Consider the following 19,749-nt stretch of genomic DNA (forward strand, 5'->3'; position numbering starts at 1 on the left):
TTATACATAGTATATTATATTTATAACTTGCTCACATTATACATATACTATAGTTTCTAATTATATATAATAATATATTGTTAATTTGCTCCCTATAGACTATAGCTATATGTTATATTATATAATATGTCTTATATAGTTACATATTATATATTTATCATATAGATAAATGTCTAAAGGTTATTTTAAAATTCGGGCTTGAACTTTGCTCGGATTATACATTAAAAAAATTTAATAGCCTAGTTAGAGCTCGAGTCGGCTCAAATAATATTCTCAACGAACTCAAGCTTGAGCTTGAACTCGCCCGAGATTTAAACGAACTGAACTTAAACACATATTTCATAACTCGGTTCGAATAAGCATCTTCGTAAACGAGTCAATCTTAAAATTATGAAGTTCGACTCGGTTCAACTCAGCTTGATTACGGCCATTGAAACGGTTGGTCCAATACATCAAAACCGCACCCGCTTAATTATTACCGGGTTAAACAATGTTATGTGGGTAAATAGATTAGTACTAGAAGTAGAATTTTGTCAAAATCAAAACTGTATCAAAATCAGCCGCATCTCCTTTGAGAATAAAAGAGACATAAAAATCTTATTTCTAACTTCAAATTATCATCAACGCAAAACAAAATTCCCTGCTTCCGCTACCGAAATTATCATCAACGCATAGAGAAGGGAGTTTTGGTGAAGAGCATGAAGATCGTTCGCAGAGACTATGTTCCCGACGGCCCTGGTAGCGTTAAGGTACGTCCTCCTCCATTTATTTACTCCTAATTCTTCTTCTTCTTCGTTTCTTTTCCAAATCTTTCTACAACCGCTTCAAGTTTGAATCGATTTTTTTGGGAAATTTTGAATTCAGATGGTACCGGTGGATTCGGATGATCTCTGGTATGTTTATAATTTAATAGCGCCTGGAGATTCTGTTATGGCCGTCACTGTGAGGTACTACTCTCTATTTTTTTTGAACAAAATTGAAAATTGAACCTTTTCATGTTGCCTTGGGATCGCACAATTTAGGAATTTTTGTTTTTTTTTGTTTTTGTTTTTTTGAAAGTAGTTTCGGTGCATGAATTTTTCCAGAACTTGTATGTATATGTGTATGTGGTTGGGGTAAATGTTTTGGATAAGTGCAGCTTTGGTGAAGAAACTTTCTACTTCTTTTTCCAAAATGTGTGCTTTGGCGTTTTGTTACTCTCTGCTTTGTTGGGTTGTTGTCGTCTTGCGCGTTTTTACTCTTCAATTCAATTCATGTACTTGCTCTCTCTTGGAGGAAGTACCTGTGCCATTTGCTGCTTTTGTGGGTGATGGGACTGTTGATTGCTTGCATGAACACTTTGGGACTAAGCATTGATTTGGTGTTTCCTTTTCATGCTAATCAATTGCTGTTTGATTTGATGTGAGATGCTTTTCCGATAGCATCTTTCGTAATGACTATGTGCCCCCTGTAACAGGAAAGTTCTTAGAGAAGCGGCTACTGGTGGAAGAGATGCAGAACGTGTGAAACTGAAGTTGGAAATACAAGTTGAGGAGGTATGACAAATTTAAGACTATCGACCTTTTTTTTTTAATAGTTTGTTGCCTAGGAGGATAAGTTTTAATGCTCTCTCTAGATCGTTTTTTGTTGCATTATTATCTGTTAAAAAATTGTTTGAAAGTTGGAGTGGCACGGATGAGTAGTTTTTCATGTAATGCCTGGGCCCAGGATAGAGTAAACTATTTATCTGTTATATTCTAGCTTTATGTAAAATGGATGAGTAACCCCAAGGGGTTGGCCTAGTGGTTGAGGCTTGTTGTTTTAGGGAGTATCACCCCATAGATCCCAAGTTCGAGGCTTGTTATGTGCAAACTCCCCCTTGGGGCCACACGCCTGGTGTAAAAGTCAGCGATTTACCCTAATCCGTGTAGGAAAACTTCTGAGGGTGCGGTACACAGGTTCGAGATTTACTCTGCAGGGGTTGGTCCGAAGGGCCCTGCCTTGTCGAGGTTCCCCGTCATAAAAAAAATGTAACATGGATGAGTAGTTTTTATGATTGCATGTGTTGATTCAATGCTGTATCTGAGTATGATGAAAAGGATAGCTTTATATTGTGATGAAGAATTGTCCTTTCATAAACCCATATACTTCCTTGCTCACATTGCCTCGCCCACCCTCCCAACCCCAAGACAGACAGCAAGAGAGAGAGAAAGCGAAGAGTGAGAGAGTATATTACAAAAATGATCCAAACATTTTTTTAACGTTTAAGCTTCTGATGTAACTTATCAAAAAAAAAAAAAAGTTTAAGCTTCTGATGTAATTGAAAAGCCTTTAGTTATAAATATAAATTGCTATACTCAAGCTAATAATATTTAAATGATTGTAAATGGAATCACTATCTCTTACATAAATCATATATTGTGGAGAAGAATGTATTAAAGGATTTAATGGAACATTTCATAGATATTAGTCTCATTAGGAGCAAATCTTTTTAAAAATTGGAAATCCATAATGTGCTAAACTTGTACATCTCACATCCATGTCCTTTCCAACTCTAATTGGACATTGCATTTTATCAGTTTTTTGTTATTCATCTGCTTAGTCTTGTCTTGTATTGGTTGCCATTTTTTTGTTCTATCAGAAGGCACAAACTTTGATTATTTGTGACCCTCCAAATTGTTTGAAGATGCATTTGGCTCAATTGTTTTACTTTTCTCTCATATTCTTTCAGATTGCAGATTATGACACCTTAGGGTCTGTTTTGCGTATACGTGGAAAGAACATTCTAGAGAATGAGCACGTAAAGGTAGTTCAAATGTCAAATTGAATGCAGTATTGTTAAATGGATAATTCTGACTCCTGCCTTGAACTCATTGCTATTTCATTGCAGTTAGGGGCATTCCATACTTTAGAGCTTGAACTGCATCGACCTTTTGTGTTAAGAAAGGTATGCTTTCTCGCTGGTACTTTTTAAGTCTCTATAATCTACAGTTGCCCCTTTTGCTGTGCAGATCATGTGTATCATATGTTATAGTATCTGCCGGTGTTAAAAATTAAGACATACATTTTGCTGTTACAAATGGTGCACACCACTTTGTTTCTGCAAGCAGTACTTGCATAAAATTTGATATTAATTTGAGCCCTGTTTATGTTATTATAACATGGTTTTTATTGAAAGGAATGATATGTAAGAGATACCATTGACCTTTGGACTGTTGCTATGTGGCTCTTGTGAGCTCGTCTTAAAACATTATGAATGGCTTGGCCTCTTTAGTTGAGAAATCATGGTTCATGGTCAACATTATAATCTTACGTGATTGACATATATGATGCCAATGGATGGAAATTTTATAACTTCTTACTTTTCTAATTTTCTGTTTATTGTTAGGCTTTATTTATTTTTTGATAAGCAATTGGCCCCAAGGGAAGAGGGAAGGAAAGATTTGAACTAGTTACCTCTACTTTATGAGACGTGGTCTCTAGCTGATTGACCTACCCCTTGGGGTTAATTTATTGTTAGGATTTATAAACTACAACATTGCTTGTTCTTTTAGGATTTTCTTGATTAAAAACTATCTTTTTTCTATTACCGTAATTGGGAATATATCTATTGGAATACATGTTTCTGCAATTCATAGTTTTATGCACTTGATTGGTAAATGATTTGCACACCCTAAGGGACTTGAGGACTTGAATCTGTGACCTCACTCAACACCCCATATATTTATAGGAGGTGGAAGTGCCATTTAGCTCCAAGGTTATCGACTATGCTATGGTGTTTACCTTTTAGGAGGAGGTGGCAATGAGCATATTATGCTTTGTGCTTGTATGGTACATGTCAGTGATGTTAGAATTATATTTCTTTTTGATAAGTAATAGAGTTATATTACTTCGTGGCTTGTGAGTCTCCACATTTTAAACTTGGAGAAAAAATTATTATTATTTTGGGGAAAATATACTTAAGCCTCCTAAACTACCACGCTTTTTAATATACTCTTGAACTACCAAGTGTGACACTAGGACACGTCAGACTACCAATTCGTGACAAAAAAGCCTCGCTGTCAGTGTCATACATTAAAATGGATGGAAAAGTGCACGTGACCAATTTAACCAAATTCTACCCAAGATATCCCCACTTTTGACTCAAAATACCATAATTACCCCTTTATTATAATCATTAAAAAAAAAAACTGAATTGAGAACAAAAAACCTTTTTGGATTTTAGGGGGTGGCTGTTCCCCATTTTTGAGTTTTGGGGGCTGGCCGAACCACCCCCAAAAAGCTCTCATGGGGCCACCCTTTGGGTTGGGTTTTTTTTTTTTTTTAATAGAAAAAAGGGGTATTTTAAGAAGAGTTGTACGTGACCATTTTTTCCATCTATTTTAACGTATGATGCTGACAGATGGGCTTTTTTGTTGAAAGTTGGTAGTTTGGCATATGTAAGTGTCATACTTGGTAGTTTAGAGTTCCAAATAAAAAAGGAGTGATGCTTCGGGGGGCTTAAGTATACTGTTCCCTTTTATTTTTTTAAGAATGATGTCAGAAGCCTTTCTTTCGACCACCTTAAATCATGAGATTCTATGCCTTTCTTATGAGAGTTCATTGTGCCTGAAGATCATTTTGTGCCGTTAGGTAGTAGTAGCCTGCTGACTTCCAAGGACAAGAGGTCGGGGTATTAGTGAGATAGATAGAGGGAGGCTACTCCACCTTCCTAGCAATTAGGAAATGGGGATGCATGATGTAATCCTTTCAACCCTTTTTGCATTGTAAAGTAAAATCTTACCCTGTAGCTATATTTCTTACTTGCATTTGTTATCAGTGCAGTCCTTTACATATGCAGCTCCAATTTGAAAGCTGACGTCTTTCATGCATCATTCGTTGTTTCATGTTCTTTCTGTTCCTTTTTAGTTTCCTTTTGAAATGCATTACATTGCCAACATTATGAATTCTATTATTCATGAAGAAAAAAACATTGTGAATTCTATTGCCAATTGGAGATCTACTTTTTTGCTTTTCACGCCCATTTATTGTATCTTTGTTTTTTAAAATTAAGTGCTTGCTACTGCTGACTTGGGATTGTTTTTGACCTTGTATTTTAGGATGTTTGGGACTCCTTGGCGTTAGATGTACTTCATCAGGCATCTGGTATGTTATATTAATTTCTTAAGATATTTCTGGATTAGGGTGTGCAAAGTTGTTATTATGTGCACTGGAATCCTGAAATTAACCTATTAAAAACTTTGGTAGTCAATCCTGTGGTCTTTAGACCAAATGATTTCTATCCACCCCCCACTCCTCACCTCCTGCTTTCAGAAAATAAGGGTGGAGTAGGAGATCATGGATTCAACCTCGTGGGTGCATCAGCATTTTATTCTCCAGATAAAAAGAAAGAAGGAAAAAGATTTTGGTAGTCAAGTTTAAAAGCTACACAAGGTTGTCTATGCTATTGCACTTAAATCCTAAAATTGTTTAAGAAGTGCATCTCTTTTCTTTTCAGTGTCTAGGAAAACATATTGAGATACCAAAACCCAGATGATCAGAATCTTGGCCTTAATGCTCTTTTTCTTGGCTGGAGTTGTCCATGTTTAGTCTTTTTGTGATGAATTGATGATGAATAATGCAGCTGAGTGATCCTGGAAAGCCTGACGGATTAGCTAAGGCTGCCTACAATTTGTTATGGGGTGTGCTATGGTTTAGGACAAGTCATCATTTTAGACATTTAAGAGTGTAAGAAATGGTTTAGCGTTCATAGCTGGAATCAGCTCGAAAGGATTAGTTTGATGGTTACTATAATGCTGGAATTTGGGTAATGTTCTAGGATCTCTAGAAAGCAACTAATTTTAGTGGGTATGGATGTTAGAATTTAGGCTTAATAATAGGTAGAGGATTTTTTTTTCCTAGAAAGAAAAGAGTGTAAAATGGGGATGATTGTGATTTGATTCTGCTGGAAATTAAGGAGGAGAAAATTCCAAGTGCTGCACTCTTTTTTAATTTTTTAGATTCTCTTAGTCATTTCGAAAGGTATAGTTTTAGGTAAAACTACATAAAATTTGTTAGTTATTCAATTTCAAGACTTGCATTTGTATATTCAGTTCACTAGGTACTGATTTTAGTGAGATTAGATTCCAGTATAGGAACAGTGGAATTCGGAAACTTTCAATCATAAAAGAGATTTTGGAAGTAATAAAAACCACGTATAATGATTCAATAAAATATCGAGATGCAAAATAAGACTGGTGGGCCACTAGAAAAGCCCATGTATAGACTTGGCCAAAGTGCCCTTGGTTATGAGAGCTTTGGGAATCATTAATAAACTTGTGTGCATGCTAACTTAAAGGACACTTAAAATAAGATCCCCCAAAGTTAATCTGGTTGTTTGCAGATTTGCTAGCATAGGCTGTAGCAGTAGCTCTCTAGTATTGTTTCGTGGCGCCTTTCTTGGTTTTATAAGTGTCCAGCTTATGTTTGATTTCTTTCCTGTTTGATATAGGAATCTAGTCCCATTAGGTATGATAGTTTCATAAGCCTATATAAATATATGTTATTCGGAATTGAATATGAGAGTTAATCTGCTCTTGATGCCCTTTGACATAGTGTGATAGCTTAGTAAACTTAGGTTTGATTGCCTAGGTTATGTTCTTTTTCTTCTCCTTTTTTCGTTTTACACCTGACAAATTTTGCAGTCACTGGCAACCCACATCTCGAGTGTTTTAATTAAACATCTTATACCTTGCTGTTCCATTCCCAAAATTGCTGTCCTTTTTAAATCCCGACCATCCATGGAGCTCTTTATATCAATCTATAACCCTAACACCTCATAATTAGAGTGCTGAATTAGAGGCCCCACGTCATATTTGCATAAGGTTAATCTATGCTGACTCATCCCGCAATCTATACACCTCTGTGGAGTGGGTGTGGCCTAGGTGAACCTAGGTGATGGATGTATACTTCTTTTTTCGGTACTTCCATTAAATACAACATCTCTATACGAATTATTAATGTGTGAAAAAGCACTTTGTAGATAGGATGGTCTATCTTGATTTTTTAAATCATGGTTTATTACACAATCTCCTTTATAAATGGATGATGTGATTGCATCAAGTGTTGCATAAGAGAGGAAAAAACTTTGTTTTTGTTAGATTGATTAACGTGTTTACACAATGTCTTACTAAAAGTGGTCCAGCTAGGAAAGGTGGTGTTTAGGGTACTACCTTTCGGCCCATGCAATGCCTCTTTAGGACTGACGCTGAAAGAATAGAATATGTTTTCAGTTTCATGAATGTTGATTAATTTAAGTCAACCGTTGAATTAACGTGTAAGATGCCCCTCTTAGATGCAGCAGCAGTATTGGATCTTGTCCCTCTATTGAAATAATGGTTTTCTCTCTAAACTTTTCAGATCCTGCTGCAAGTGCTGACTTAGCTGTGATTTTAATGCAAGAAGGATTAGCGCATGTCTTGCTTGTTGGTAAAAGGTATGCATGATTTCATCTGCAAACTGATTCTTTTATGAAACCTTTTTATATGCTATAAGGTGATGGTTTTCTTGAAGGTTTTGACATTTGCAAACCATACACCAACAGTATTCTGTCAAGTGGGCACTTTTTAGTCCAAAGGGGATTGGCTAAATGACATTTGCAAACCATACACCTATGTAGGCACTTTGATTTCACAATTAGTTTTTGGTATAATGATCACTAGACTTTGAATTCAAGATTAACTTATTCTTTTTAGTTTTTAGCATAAATTCCTCATCTCATTTTGTATTATTATTAGCTTACCACCTGTGTCCTCATAGGTTTATTAAAGTTATCTACAAAATTGAAAACAATTTCAAGCATTTTAGGCATAATGACAATTGACGACTTTGATGGTTGTTAGTAGTTGAGAATGGAGGTAACTACCCGTTTCTTCTATTTTTATCTTAAAACCTGGTCAACTTTTTTAATGCTGAACTAGACCTTTTCAACAAGTCCTCCCAATTGAGATTAATATTTAGCTGCCTTGACATTAATTTTCAATTACAGACCATTTTTATTTAAATGCTAGGAGTAACTGAAATTTTCTTGAAACAAATTGCACTTTAGAAAATGAGCGACCTACAATTGAACCTCGCATGTAAGACGGTTATCTAATCATTAAGCTTTGGGAGTTGGCTTCTCTGATTTCCTTTTTCATTTTTCTCCCTTTTAGGCGCTCTCTTTTATACTTCCCGTGTATATGGGTTGCGCCCCTCTGCGCTCTTTTATATCATATTTACTTATCAAAAAAAAAAAGCTTTGGGAGTTGGCTGAATTGAAGTAGTGGGTCAGAAAAAAACTGTTTTGGCTGACAGAATGGCATAAAATTTCTTAAATATGCATCTTCCTACTGTTTAAGCCATTAAAGTTCCACATAATGAAGGGTTGATTTGTGCTTTGGGTATTTCTGGTGATTAATAGTTAGTTCCAGCAATAAACCAGTAGGCTCTAGCTCAAACGACATTTCCTCCCCCCATTAGACGGGTGGATGGGGTAGTCACTAATTCAAGACCTAGTGGATGCATGTGTAATTATCAAGCAAAAGGAAAAAAAAAAAAGAAAGGTATTTAGTTCCGGCATTAGTTTTATATTGCTCAGAACACATTCATTAGGAGAAGGCAGATTCTAGACCCCGTCACATTGCTAATGAATGCCTTGATAGTAGAATCAAATATGGGGAGCTAGGCGTGCTTTCCAAATTGGATATAGAAAAAGCTTATTATCACGTTAATTTGGGTTTTTTGTTGTACATGTTGAGGAGGTGCGGTTTTTGGGGAGAAATGGTGTAATTGGTTAGCTTATTGTATTTCTTCGGTGTGTTTTTCTATATTGTTGAACGCTACTCCCACTGGGTTTATTAGTAGTTCTCGTTGCCTGGGACAGTGGATCGTGTTAGTGTTATGGAGGGATTAGGTAAAATGATCTTTGCTGCAATGAATGTGGGTTTTTTTAAAGGCTTTTCTGTGGAACTTAGAAATGTTGGTGGGGTTAATATCTCTCATCTTTTGTTTGCGGACAACATTTTGATTTTCTACAGGTTTGACCCAAATCACCCTCGTCATTTGTGATGCTTGTTCTTATGTTTTGAAGCTTTCTTAGGTTTGAAGATTAATTTGGCTAAATCAGAATTGGTTGCCGTTGGCACTGTCGATAATGTAGAAGGTGTAGCTTGTATTTTGGGATCTAGGGTTTCCTCTTTGCCTATGAAGTATCTAGGTCTTCTGTTGGGAGCTTCTTTTAAAACCAAATGTATTTGGAATGACATTATTGAGAAGATAGATTGTTGTTTGGCTGGTTGGAAGCGGTTATCAAGGTAATAGTGCACTATATTTTAGTGGATTATTATATTGTGTTTGTCAGCTGGCTAATAGAGTAGACTATCTGGGAGGACTACAATGGTGAATTGCAGAGCTGAGTCAACCATATAGCAGCTCCACGAAACATCATATAGTTGTTTACCCTATCTATCGTTGTCCATTTTAAAAGACCTTGTGAAAGACTGACTTTTTGGGCAATTTTAATGACAATTATGTACTGAAAAATGTAGGCCATGGGTTTAATTTCTTCTTCTTCTTTTTTGGGGGGCAGTTATCATTCTTTATCTTAAAATCAGCATTCAGTGGTTCAAAATCGTGGTGTTAATATGGCCCTTATTAATGGAAATTAAATGGTGGGTTAGCTGCGTAACTGAAAAGTCCTGTTAAAAATGGGGATTAATGTGGTTTATTTGGAAGTTTGGAGATTGGCTCCTTTGGGTTTAATGTGGTGTATTTGGAGAGAATGGAATGCAAGGAAATTTGAAGAGCAAGAGACTTTGGTGTTAGAGCTGAAAAATATTTTTTTCAAATCTCTTTACACATGGGTAGCAGCATTCAATAGTCTGGCATTTCCATTATTACAGAGGGTATATAGGATGGGAAGATACTTGTATAGGTTCTGGTTTCTTTAGTGCTTTGCTAAAGTTAGATATATTGGTGTTTTTGATGATATAAAATGTTACTCATTCATCCAACAAAAAAAAAAAAAAATAGTCTAGCATTTTCTGCTTTTCCTGAGTTTTTGGATTTTTGTTATTATTTTTCTCCATATCAGGGGGTTTCTCATGTATACTTTCTGTGTACTAGGGTTGCGCCCCTCTACAGCATTAATGAAATTGAATTACTTATTAAGAAAAAGGGATACATTTGGTTGATATAGAGCTGGACAATCGAATCTAGATTGTGATAATGTATATAATAATGATATACCTTTCTCTTAGTTCTGTATTTTAATGTTATTTTCTTAGTGGTATCTTTAAGAGTATAATCTTAGTAATATTTTTTAATATTATAAACTGCTTAGCCCGTCAAGGGTGAAAACTCCTGGATTACTTGTTAACTGGTTCTGGCGGGTGGGGTTAGTTACCCGTAGGAGTTTGATTAACGGTGAGGATTGTTGTACAGTATGCGTTTGTGACGTGCAATTAATCTGAGTAAAGTTCTCCTACGTTATAAAAAAAAAAAAAAAAAAAAAAATTATATTCTTGATGGTATCTTTAAGATTATAACTAACTCGTGGTGTGACTAATATGTAACAGTGTGACAGTTACTCGTTCACGTATAGAAACATCAATTCCTCGGAAGCATGGACCTGCCATTGCTGGTTATGAGTCGGTATGGTTATTCATTTTCTAGGAATTTATCCTCTCTTAATTCAAGGTCTTTATTTCCAACTTTTCATTTCAGACTAATAAGATGTGGTAGTTCTAAGAACTTATGATGTTATGATAGTTATAAAAACTTATGGTATTATGATTTGACTGCAAATCCTTTTGTCTTTTGCAGGCTTTGAATAAGTTCTTTGACAATGTATTACAGGTTAGTTCAATTTGAGTTGTGGTACCTAGCTCTTAATGCCACTTCTAAATATGTTTTCCCATTTTAAATTTTAGGGTGTTCCACTTCTAACAAGTTTTATCAACATATGGTTATTCTTTCCTAGTCTTAATAACCGCTTGAACCCTGAATTGTCTTGTCTTATGACTCATCAATCAAATAGATGAATTTTTTGAAAGAACTGTTCAATAAAAAAGTGATTCCTTTTCTCGCTACCAGTTGATCCCCGGACATATTCCTCTCATTCCATCAACTAATCTTATTCTTGAATCTCGTTTGTGAGATTGATAAAAAAAATATTTTTATGTATTCCTTCAAATTTATATGGGCAGTCCACCACTTCTAATGGGTTTTGTTAATTTGTTTTAGGCTTTCTTGAAACATGTTGATTTCAGTGTTGTCCGCTGTGCTGTGATTGCAAGTCCAGGTTTCACAAAGGTCTGGCATTAGGTTTACGATCTTTCCATTTTTAGTATTTAATTACTATTACTGATATGCCTGAAGCTTAATTTTATTTAAAGCAGTGCTTATTGCCATTGTAATTATATTGTCCCTCTTAATTAGTGACTTTTGTTGAGTATAGAAGTTTTCGTCATTTTTAAGTTGTGTTTTTATATGCTTCAGGATCAGTTTCATCGTCACTTATTGTTGGAAGCAGAAAGAAAACAGCTCAGGCCTATTATTGAGAATAAGTCCCGCATAGTTCTTGTGCATACAACATCAGGATACAAGTATGGTCACTATCTTTGCTTGGTGCTCAACAGTTCTTAGAGCAGTAAATTCGATAGTCTGCCATAGTAACCAACAGAAAGTAATTGGCCTTTGAAAAATATTGATCTTTGAGCACATGTAGATGTAGTTGTGGACAGAAGTTCAGTAATTCTTCTGTTTCAATAAATGTGTGTACAACTAAAAGGAATGACACTGTAATCAAGTTGGAAGACACCTAGTATTCTCGCATTGTAGATCTTTCAGGTTTTATTTTCTTTTGCTTTTAGCATGTACGTCATCATATTATTGTAGTCCTAAGTGCACCTCCATTTTCTCTTAGTTTCATTCAACATCATGAAGTGATACTGCCTTTTACTCTTCACCATTGGGTTTTCTCTCATTCTATCTGCAATTGGTGTTAAATCTAACTTCCCAGTTTGCATTCATTGTTAAAAAGAAATTTGCCTTTCTTCTTCTCCTTCCTCAAATTATTGGTCCTTCTAACTGTCACTACTATATCAATCCTGTTAGGCACTATGTTTTTATATCCTTATGGTTCCATGCTCCTATTTGAAACTAAGAAGATTAAAATTGCGTTAGTCATAGCCCATAATATTTATAGATGCATCATGTTTGGAAACTAAATATTTTGGGATATTCAAAATATTTATTATATTAAATTCTATCAGATGCCATTATTCTCAGTTGCGAGAAATAATGCTTTGTCACCATTCCACATTGTGGTGTACCCCATCGATAATATTTCTATATACTTAACTTTCGCAAGAGGTTACTAGTCTAAGTGGTATTTAGTGTCCATCTTCATCTGTCTGGTGTAAAAGGTTAGATCTATGGAGGAAAAGGTAGATCAATCATGTTACATGCGGGGAATGATAATACCAGTGATCTTAGTTGAAAAAACCATGAAAAAGTGTTCCACGTTAAAGACAGAAAGAAACTATGCAAAGAATGCTTTTCTGCTGTGTTTCATCAACTTTTGAGACTACTAAATGCTTCATTGCTCTGCGCCAAGTAACATTGTTATGTAGCAAGCTCTTCGCATGGTTTATATATTTTCGTATGATTGGCACATCAAGTTGATTTGCAAGCCCTAACTTCAAATTTTGTTATACAGGCATAGTTTGAGAGAGGTTTTGGATGCCCCAAATGTCATGAATATGATAAAAGATACTAAAGCGGCACAAGAGGTATTGTAGGACAACACAACTTGGTTAACGTATTTGACTTGTCACCTTTAATTTGACTAGAATATTGTTCTGCTATTTGTTTTCTTTCTAGTCTTATGTTTTTTAAACATATTTTGTCTGCTCTTGGTTCTTTAACCTGGCAATAACAACTTTCATTCTCTCCATTTTCTTCAGGTTCGAGCTCTCAAGGATTTCTTCAATATGCTTTCAAATGTAAGGTTCTATTTTTTTCTTTTGGATAGTTTATTTTATCTATGTTTATGCTTGAGTTTCCTGGTCACAAACTATGGACAATGATCGGTGACCTAAATAAGCACAACACATCATTGCTTGGGTGAAGCACACATAATATAGGTTTCGCATGTTTGAAGGGTCTGCAATGTGATTGATGGTCAAGGTATCCTGTGACTGGCAGCTATCACTTAACATATGGTCTTTGCTAGATTCTGTATACATCTACCCATCTACCCGGAACTGATGCATGACAGCTTTAAAATCTGAAGATATGGGACTGTATTGTTATGATATTGGTGAAAATCAAGTAAAACAGGGATAGGATTGAGAAATGGTAGGTTTATGTGGCTAAGAGATGCAGCCATGGGAGAAAGGTCAAGCCGCTGTCTTTGAAAATGATTTTCAGTTTCCATTACTTAAGAGCTTTACATGTGGAACAATACGAGATGATCAAATGAAAGAAGAGCTAAATGGCTTTGAAACATATATATGGGTCCTAGCATTTTAACAGTTTTTAAATTAAGTCATTAATTTATGAATATTAAGTCCTTATTGGTTATATTGAGTCTACAGTGTGCTAGTAAGTTTAGATGTTCAAAGGTTTGTAGGATAAGGAAGAGGTTCTCTCTCTCTCTCCCAAAAGAATTTGCATTTGATTAATGGAATATTGAATGTTTTAAGCATGGAGCGACAGGGTGTTCTTTTTTCTCTTCTTTTATTGACGAGGCAGGAATGTTGGTTCTTACGACAAGCTGTGAGCGGATGCGGACAGCTCCAAAATTTGCACCAATGATGACTGTTATAAAGGACGTGTGGCAGATGGGGAGAAGGTTCCTTTTTGTTGTTGTGATATGAGATCCTAGTTGGAGCCTATGAGAGATAGCTGGACAGAATGGTTCAAAAGTTTGACGCGGTCCTGGGTGATTCTGGGTCAGCTCAAAGGATGGAAGCTAGCATAGATGTATGCCTGGGCCACACTGGGCCAGGTTCTGTTGCATGCCATGTGGCGTTATGTGAACTAGGGTCAGAACATTGCCCAACCCCATGTACAGTGTCTCTGATTACCCAAGACCCATTCTATTGTTGGTGGGCCAATCAAAAGGGACGGCTTTTAAAAAGCAGGCACAACCCAGAGCTGAACCGATTTCCTGGAGGGTGAAAACATGGGGAGGGACGAACACCATTCCGGGTTTGGTTTTGGGCATAACCATGTATTCTACGAGGGCCGGTTCAAGTTCCAGTGGGGAGGCGAGCATACCAAGTGTCTCACTGATGGGTTTTGGAGCAGATGCAATGCCACTTTGCGATAAGGGGAAAGGGATTCTGGAGATTGATGGTGATTGCTCGGTCGATGGTGGATCCATGCCTAAGGTCTCACTGGAGGATACTTAGCCACAACATCAAGTACAATCACCAAACTCAGAATCCGCTGGTGGTTAAGTACAGAAGCTTTCTATCAGGCCTGGGCCTTCAAGTGCAAATTCTATCGACTTGTCTATCAATGGTGATGCTGTTCCTGAATGATCAGCAGAGTTGGACAGAATGCTAGCACTTGGAGATGAACCATTCGTTGAGGGTAATTTTTTGGGTTTGGGTGGCTGTGAGACAGATAAGGACTCATCACGGCTGGATAGTTATGACAATGAGGTGGGTCAGTTGAATAAGGAAAAAGTAACAGGAGTAAAGGCCAGGGTGGGTGAAGCTAGCTGTATGGGTGGTAAAAGGTCCTTCTAATCAGGATGGGTTTGATGTGTGTGGTGCAGATAAGGTTGGTGTGGCAGGTTTGGAATTGGCACTATACACCAGGGATGAGCCCCTTGTGTGTGAGCTTATGAGTTGTTGCTCTCCTATGGTTTCTAGCTAGGTTTTGCTGAAGCTGAAGGACATTCAACATATTGTTGGGCTTTCTTGTGAAGGGTTTGAAGTGCAATTTATGGCATCGCTCACAACAATTGAAGCGAGTCAAAACTAGGAGGGGGTGGAATTCCAATTCCAAATCAGCCTCAAAAGTATTAGAGAGTTGAAAAGATTATCTTGCTCAATCTCTACGGGTGGATGTTCAAGCTTGTAGTAAAGCTAAGGGGAGGGGTACCTTGATTTAGTCAGGAAGCCTAAAATATTATCATGGAACATAAGAAGATTAAACGATGGGGAGAAGCGCCTTAGAATAGAAAATTTACTCAGAGAAGGGAAGGTAGATGTTATGTCTTCAGAGTCCAAAATGGAGATCATGTCCTATAATATTGTGTGTAGTTTATTGGCGATGCAAGCATGTAGAAAAAGCTTGGAATGAGGAGGATAATGGTTAGAGAGACCTTCTGAGGATATGAGGTGGTGAAAGCCTTTAATGGTGACAAGGCCCCAGGTCCTAATGGTTTTCTATGGGTTTTTTTTTAAGCTTGCTGGGATGTGCTTAAAGCTACCATCATGAATGGCTTCCATGATTTTCACGCTAGAGGTACTTTGAAAAAAGGGGCCGTTGACATTAAGGAGTTTGGACCTATTAGCTTAGTGGGTGGAGTGTACAAAATTGTTGCCAAAGTTCTAGCTAAAAGGTTGAAAATGGTAGTGGAGAAAATCATTTCTAAGCCTCAGAACCCTTTCGTCAAGGGTAGGCAAGTCCTAGACTGAGTTCTCATTGTCAATGAGTGCATTGATAGTAGGCTTAGATCTGAGGTTCCAAGTTTGCTGTGCAAGCTGGATATTGAAAAGGTTTTCACCATGTCAATTGGGACTTCCTTTTGTATATGTTTTGAAGAGATGCAGTTTTGGGGAAAGATGGCATAAATGGGTGGCATACTGTATCTCTCATAATTTTACCCCCCGTCTAAAAATTCTAGTAAGAAACAGGGTTCTAGACAACACATTAGGTTAGCCTCCAGAATTCCCCGTCTTTTTAATATCTAGATTTTTGGTGCTTGGGATTATAGTCATTCTGTTTTTCTCATTTCTTTTACTTTCTCGCTTCTCTCTCTTTAATAAAACTTCTTATTACTTAAAAAAAAAATTTATTGATGAAGATGATAATATTAAGGTATTTTTTTTACCTTAATTGTTTGTTTATCTACTTTTGTTATTTATATGTTGTAATCAAATCATTTTTGGCACATGCAGGATTCTGCACGTGCATGCTATGGGCCAAAGCACGTCGAGGTTGCCCATGAACGATTGGCTATACAAACACTTCTTCTCACAGATGGCCTCTTCAGGTTGGCATCATTATAGTGGTTCTAACATTTTAGACTTCAGTGCATGCTATGGTTGGGAAATTCTTCTCTACCATAGAAGTATGGTTGACCCGAGGTCTAGTTCCACCTCCTCGGCCTCTTGTAGATTGACCATGAAATGTCGATCAAGTCTCCCAACATCTTGAGACTCATGCATAGAGAGTTAGATTCTCACTATGGGAGGTCACCTGGCTCTCTATTCCCTTTTTGTTAGTTTCCGAGGTCTGATTCATTTTTGACATCTTGAGTTCAGACATCCATCCAAATAGCTCGAAGTAGACGTGAAAAATATATAATATATTGATATCTCTTTCTCTCTTACCTCACTGAACGACCAGTGGTTTTGAGGTTGTGCTGCTGTTGTAAAGCTATTGTACTAAACAACATGTTGTTTTGGCCTACCCCCAACGATGTGAAGTGTACATCCCAGACAAAAACGAATACCTGTATAATAACACCGCCATGATCAGTTGCTGGAAAACTCACTGGTCACCTGAAAACACCAGACGTGCACTGCAAACACCCAGAACACACCACCAAATCCTTCAGCTTCCAGAAAACACGAAAACACATGAAATCCTTTTTTTTTTCTTTGTAATTTTTAAGGAATTGTTCTAGAATACCTTTTATTTCGCTAACTCTATTGAAAGCAGGGCATGTTGCAGTTAATGGTTCTGAAATGTGTATGCTAAAATGTTGCAATTGCAGCTTCTAGGTTGATGCAGACCCCTCTCTCTCTCTCTCCTATTTGGTCACACATTACTTATCATCTTCTTCATTGTTACCTAACTCCCATCCTGCTTTCTTTTCCATCATGTTTTTTGTCCCTTCGCGTGGGGTTAGACAAGGGAGCATGAGCGGGTGTCGATCTCCCATCTTCTTTTTGCTGATGATACTTTGGTGTTTTGTGGGGCAGAACCGGAACATGTTAGATTTATTAAAGCTCTCAGCATAGGCTTTGAGGCGGTTTCCGGGCTAAAGATTAATCGGGCCAAGTCTGTTTTGGTCCCAGTCGGAGATTCAGTGGAGACGGATGAGCTGGCCGGCGTCTTGGGTTGTGGCACTAGCTCGCTTCCCTTGAAGTATTTGGGTCTTCCGCTAGGGGCTTCCTTCAAGCAGTTGGCTGTTTGGGATGATATGGTGGAGAAAATTGCTAGAAGGTTGGCCTCGTGGAAGCGTTCTTATTTGTCCAAGGGGGCGAGGCTCACTCTCATCAAGAGCACCTTATCCAACTTGCCCACTTATCTTCTGTCCCTGTTTCCCATTCCTATCTCCGTGGCGAATCGTATTGAGAAGATTCAACGGGATTTTTTATGGGGCGGTTTCAAGGATGAACCCAAATTCCATTTGGTCAGTTGGCACGAGGTTTGTTCTCCGATTTCTGAGGGAGGTCTAGGGATTCGGAGCTTGCGCCTTTTCAACCAAGCCCTCTTGGGGAAATGGTTATGGAGATTTGCAAATGAAGAAGAAGCTTGGTGGAGAAGTATCTTGGTGGCTAAGTATGGGGTGGTTGGCGTTCAAATGCTCCTCGTGGAACGCATGGGGTGGGGTTATGGAAATACATTTGTGGGGTTTGGAGGTCGTTTCGGTGCCACTTCAGATTAGATCCCGGTTTGGGGGGGAAGGTCAAATTTTGGGAGGATTGTTGGTGTGGCGAGACGCCCCTCAAAGATGCTTTTCCGGGCCTTTTTAATATAGCCCGCAACAAGGATGCCTCCATTGCGGATATCCGGGAGTGTGTAAATGGGATGGTGCACTGGAACGTTACTTTTACCCGTAGTATCCATGATTGGGAGGAGATGGCCTTAGCCTCTTTCTTCTCGCTCTTGTACTCGTCTCCGATCCGGGGGGAAGGGGTTGACCGTATGTGGTGGATTCCTTCAAGGAAAGGGAAGTTTGAGGTCCGCACTTTCTACAGAAGGCTTGCCCTTAAGGAGCCTAACCAGTTCCCTTGGAGAAGGATTTGGCGTACTAAGGCTCCTTTGCGAGTGGCGTTTTTTGCTTGGTCGGCCGCTCTTGGGAAATCTCTCACACTGGATAATGTTCGGAAGAGAGGTATTGTTGTGATTAATCGTTGTTGCATGTGTGAGGCGGATGGGGAGTCTGTGGATCATCTCTTCCTTCATTGTGGGGTCGCGCGCAAGTTGTGGGAGGTCATCTTCTCTCGCTTTAACTTGAGTTGGGTTATGCCTAGAAGCGTCATGGAGATGTTTGCCAGTTGGTGGGCGGGAGGTAGAACTAGTAGTGCGGTGGTTTGGAAGATGGCTCCCTTGTGTCTTCTATGGTGTCTTTGGAAGGAAAGGAATGCAAGATGCTTCGAGGATTTGTCGAGGAACCTAGAGGATCTTATTCACTTCTTTTTGTACACTTTATTCACATGGACAGTAGGATGGCTTGCTCCTTTAGTGATTGATTTTTCTGATTTTCTCTTTTTGTTCTCTTCTTCTTTCTCCCCTACTTAGTCGCTCTCTTGTATACTTCCTGTGTACTAGGGTTGCGCCCCTCTGCGCTCTTAATGCATTATTACTTATCAAAAAAAATGTTTTTTGTCCCTTGCCCTTATTGTGCCATTAGGAAAGTGTGCCACTTAGATAAGATTGTGACTCAAAAAGCCCAGGAGCTTCAATAACAAGGATTTCTTTGTGTACAGGAATTCTAATACGGCCGAAAGGAAAAGATATGTTGATCTAGTCAAGTCAGTGAAGGATTCAGGGGGCACTGTACATATATTTTCTTCTTTGCATGTCTCAGGAGAACGTGAGTATAATTTTACCATACCTAGATTGCTTTATTGCTCAAAACAAACACCTGTCTTATATTTAACTTTTTCTTTGAATATCATTCTTGACAGAACTGGCGAGTCTAACCGGCATTGCAGCAATCCTTCGGTTCCCGCTGCCCGACCTTGAAGACCTGGAGATGTGATTGGAAAGCCACAGCTTTCTCTTCTCAAATGGTACCAAGATGTTGTATACTGCAATTTTCTTTTACTTTATTATGTAATAAAACTATATAGCAAAAGCTGCAATAGACCTTCAAGGATGTCTTTTGCGGGGTAGATAGATTGGTTAGTTAACATAATGATATAGGGAATTGTATCATGTAGATTGGGCAGCGATCACTTGATTTTGCTTGCAATATTTTAAGTTAATATTGTATTTATAGTGGCACTGCCTGTCTTGTGTATAACACATTCATTTTACTTGCATTGAAATAAAACGTACTTTTCAATCCAAATTGTAATTAAAACTTTATTCATTTCTTTTGGGAAATTATCAAAATTAGTCCTTAGATTCTTCTTGCAATTCCAATGTACTTCTCGGATTTTTGATTTTGACAATTAACTTCTACTCTAATTTCAAATAGCTTCTTTTATCAATAGATCTATTGTCTCATCTAATTAATTGATGACGTGCCACTTAGACTGCTACCTTCATAATTGGCACGAGCTACGTATAAAATTAAAAAAAATTATAAAATTAAAAAATTAAAAAAAA

The 19,749-nt window shown here is 37.6% G+C and overlaps 1 protein-coding gene across 1 annotated transcript; it reads left to right on the top strand.

Moving 5' to 3' along the window:
* The first annotated feature begins 554 nt into the window (after window positions 1–554).
* Window positions 555–19,483, top strand: PEL1 (Eukaryotic release factor 1 (eRF1) family protein). Its single transcript, XM_059583242.2, has 16 exons — window positions 555–749; window positions 865–947; window positions 1,457–1,535; window positions 2,711–2,785; window positions 2,870–2,926; window positions 5,079–5,124; window positions 7,378–7,453; window positions 10,575–10,650; window positions 10,822–10,854; window positions 11,242–11,310; window positions 11,497–11,603; window positions 12,719–12,791; window positions 12,966–13,004; window positions 16,140–16,234; window positions 18,903–19,009; window positions 19,104–19,483. Exons 1-16 carry the CDS (start codon window positions 699–701, stop codon window positions 19,175–19,177), a joined length of 1,140 nt encoding a protein of 379 aa, XP_059439225.1. The 5' UTR covers window positions 555–698; the 3' UTR covers window positions 19,178–19,483.
* Window positions 19,484–19,749: the final 266 nt, after the last annotated feature.

This window comes from Corylus avellana, chromosome 1 (genome assembly GCF_965113065.1).
Source record: "Corylus avellana chromosome 1, dhCorAvel1.hap1.2, whole genome shotgun sequence".
In the NCBI taxonomy this organism is placed as follows: Eukaryota; Viridiplantae; Streptophyta; class Magnoliopsida; order Fagales; family Betulaceae; genus Corylus; species Corylus avellana.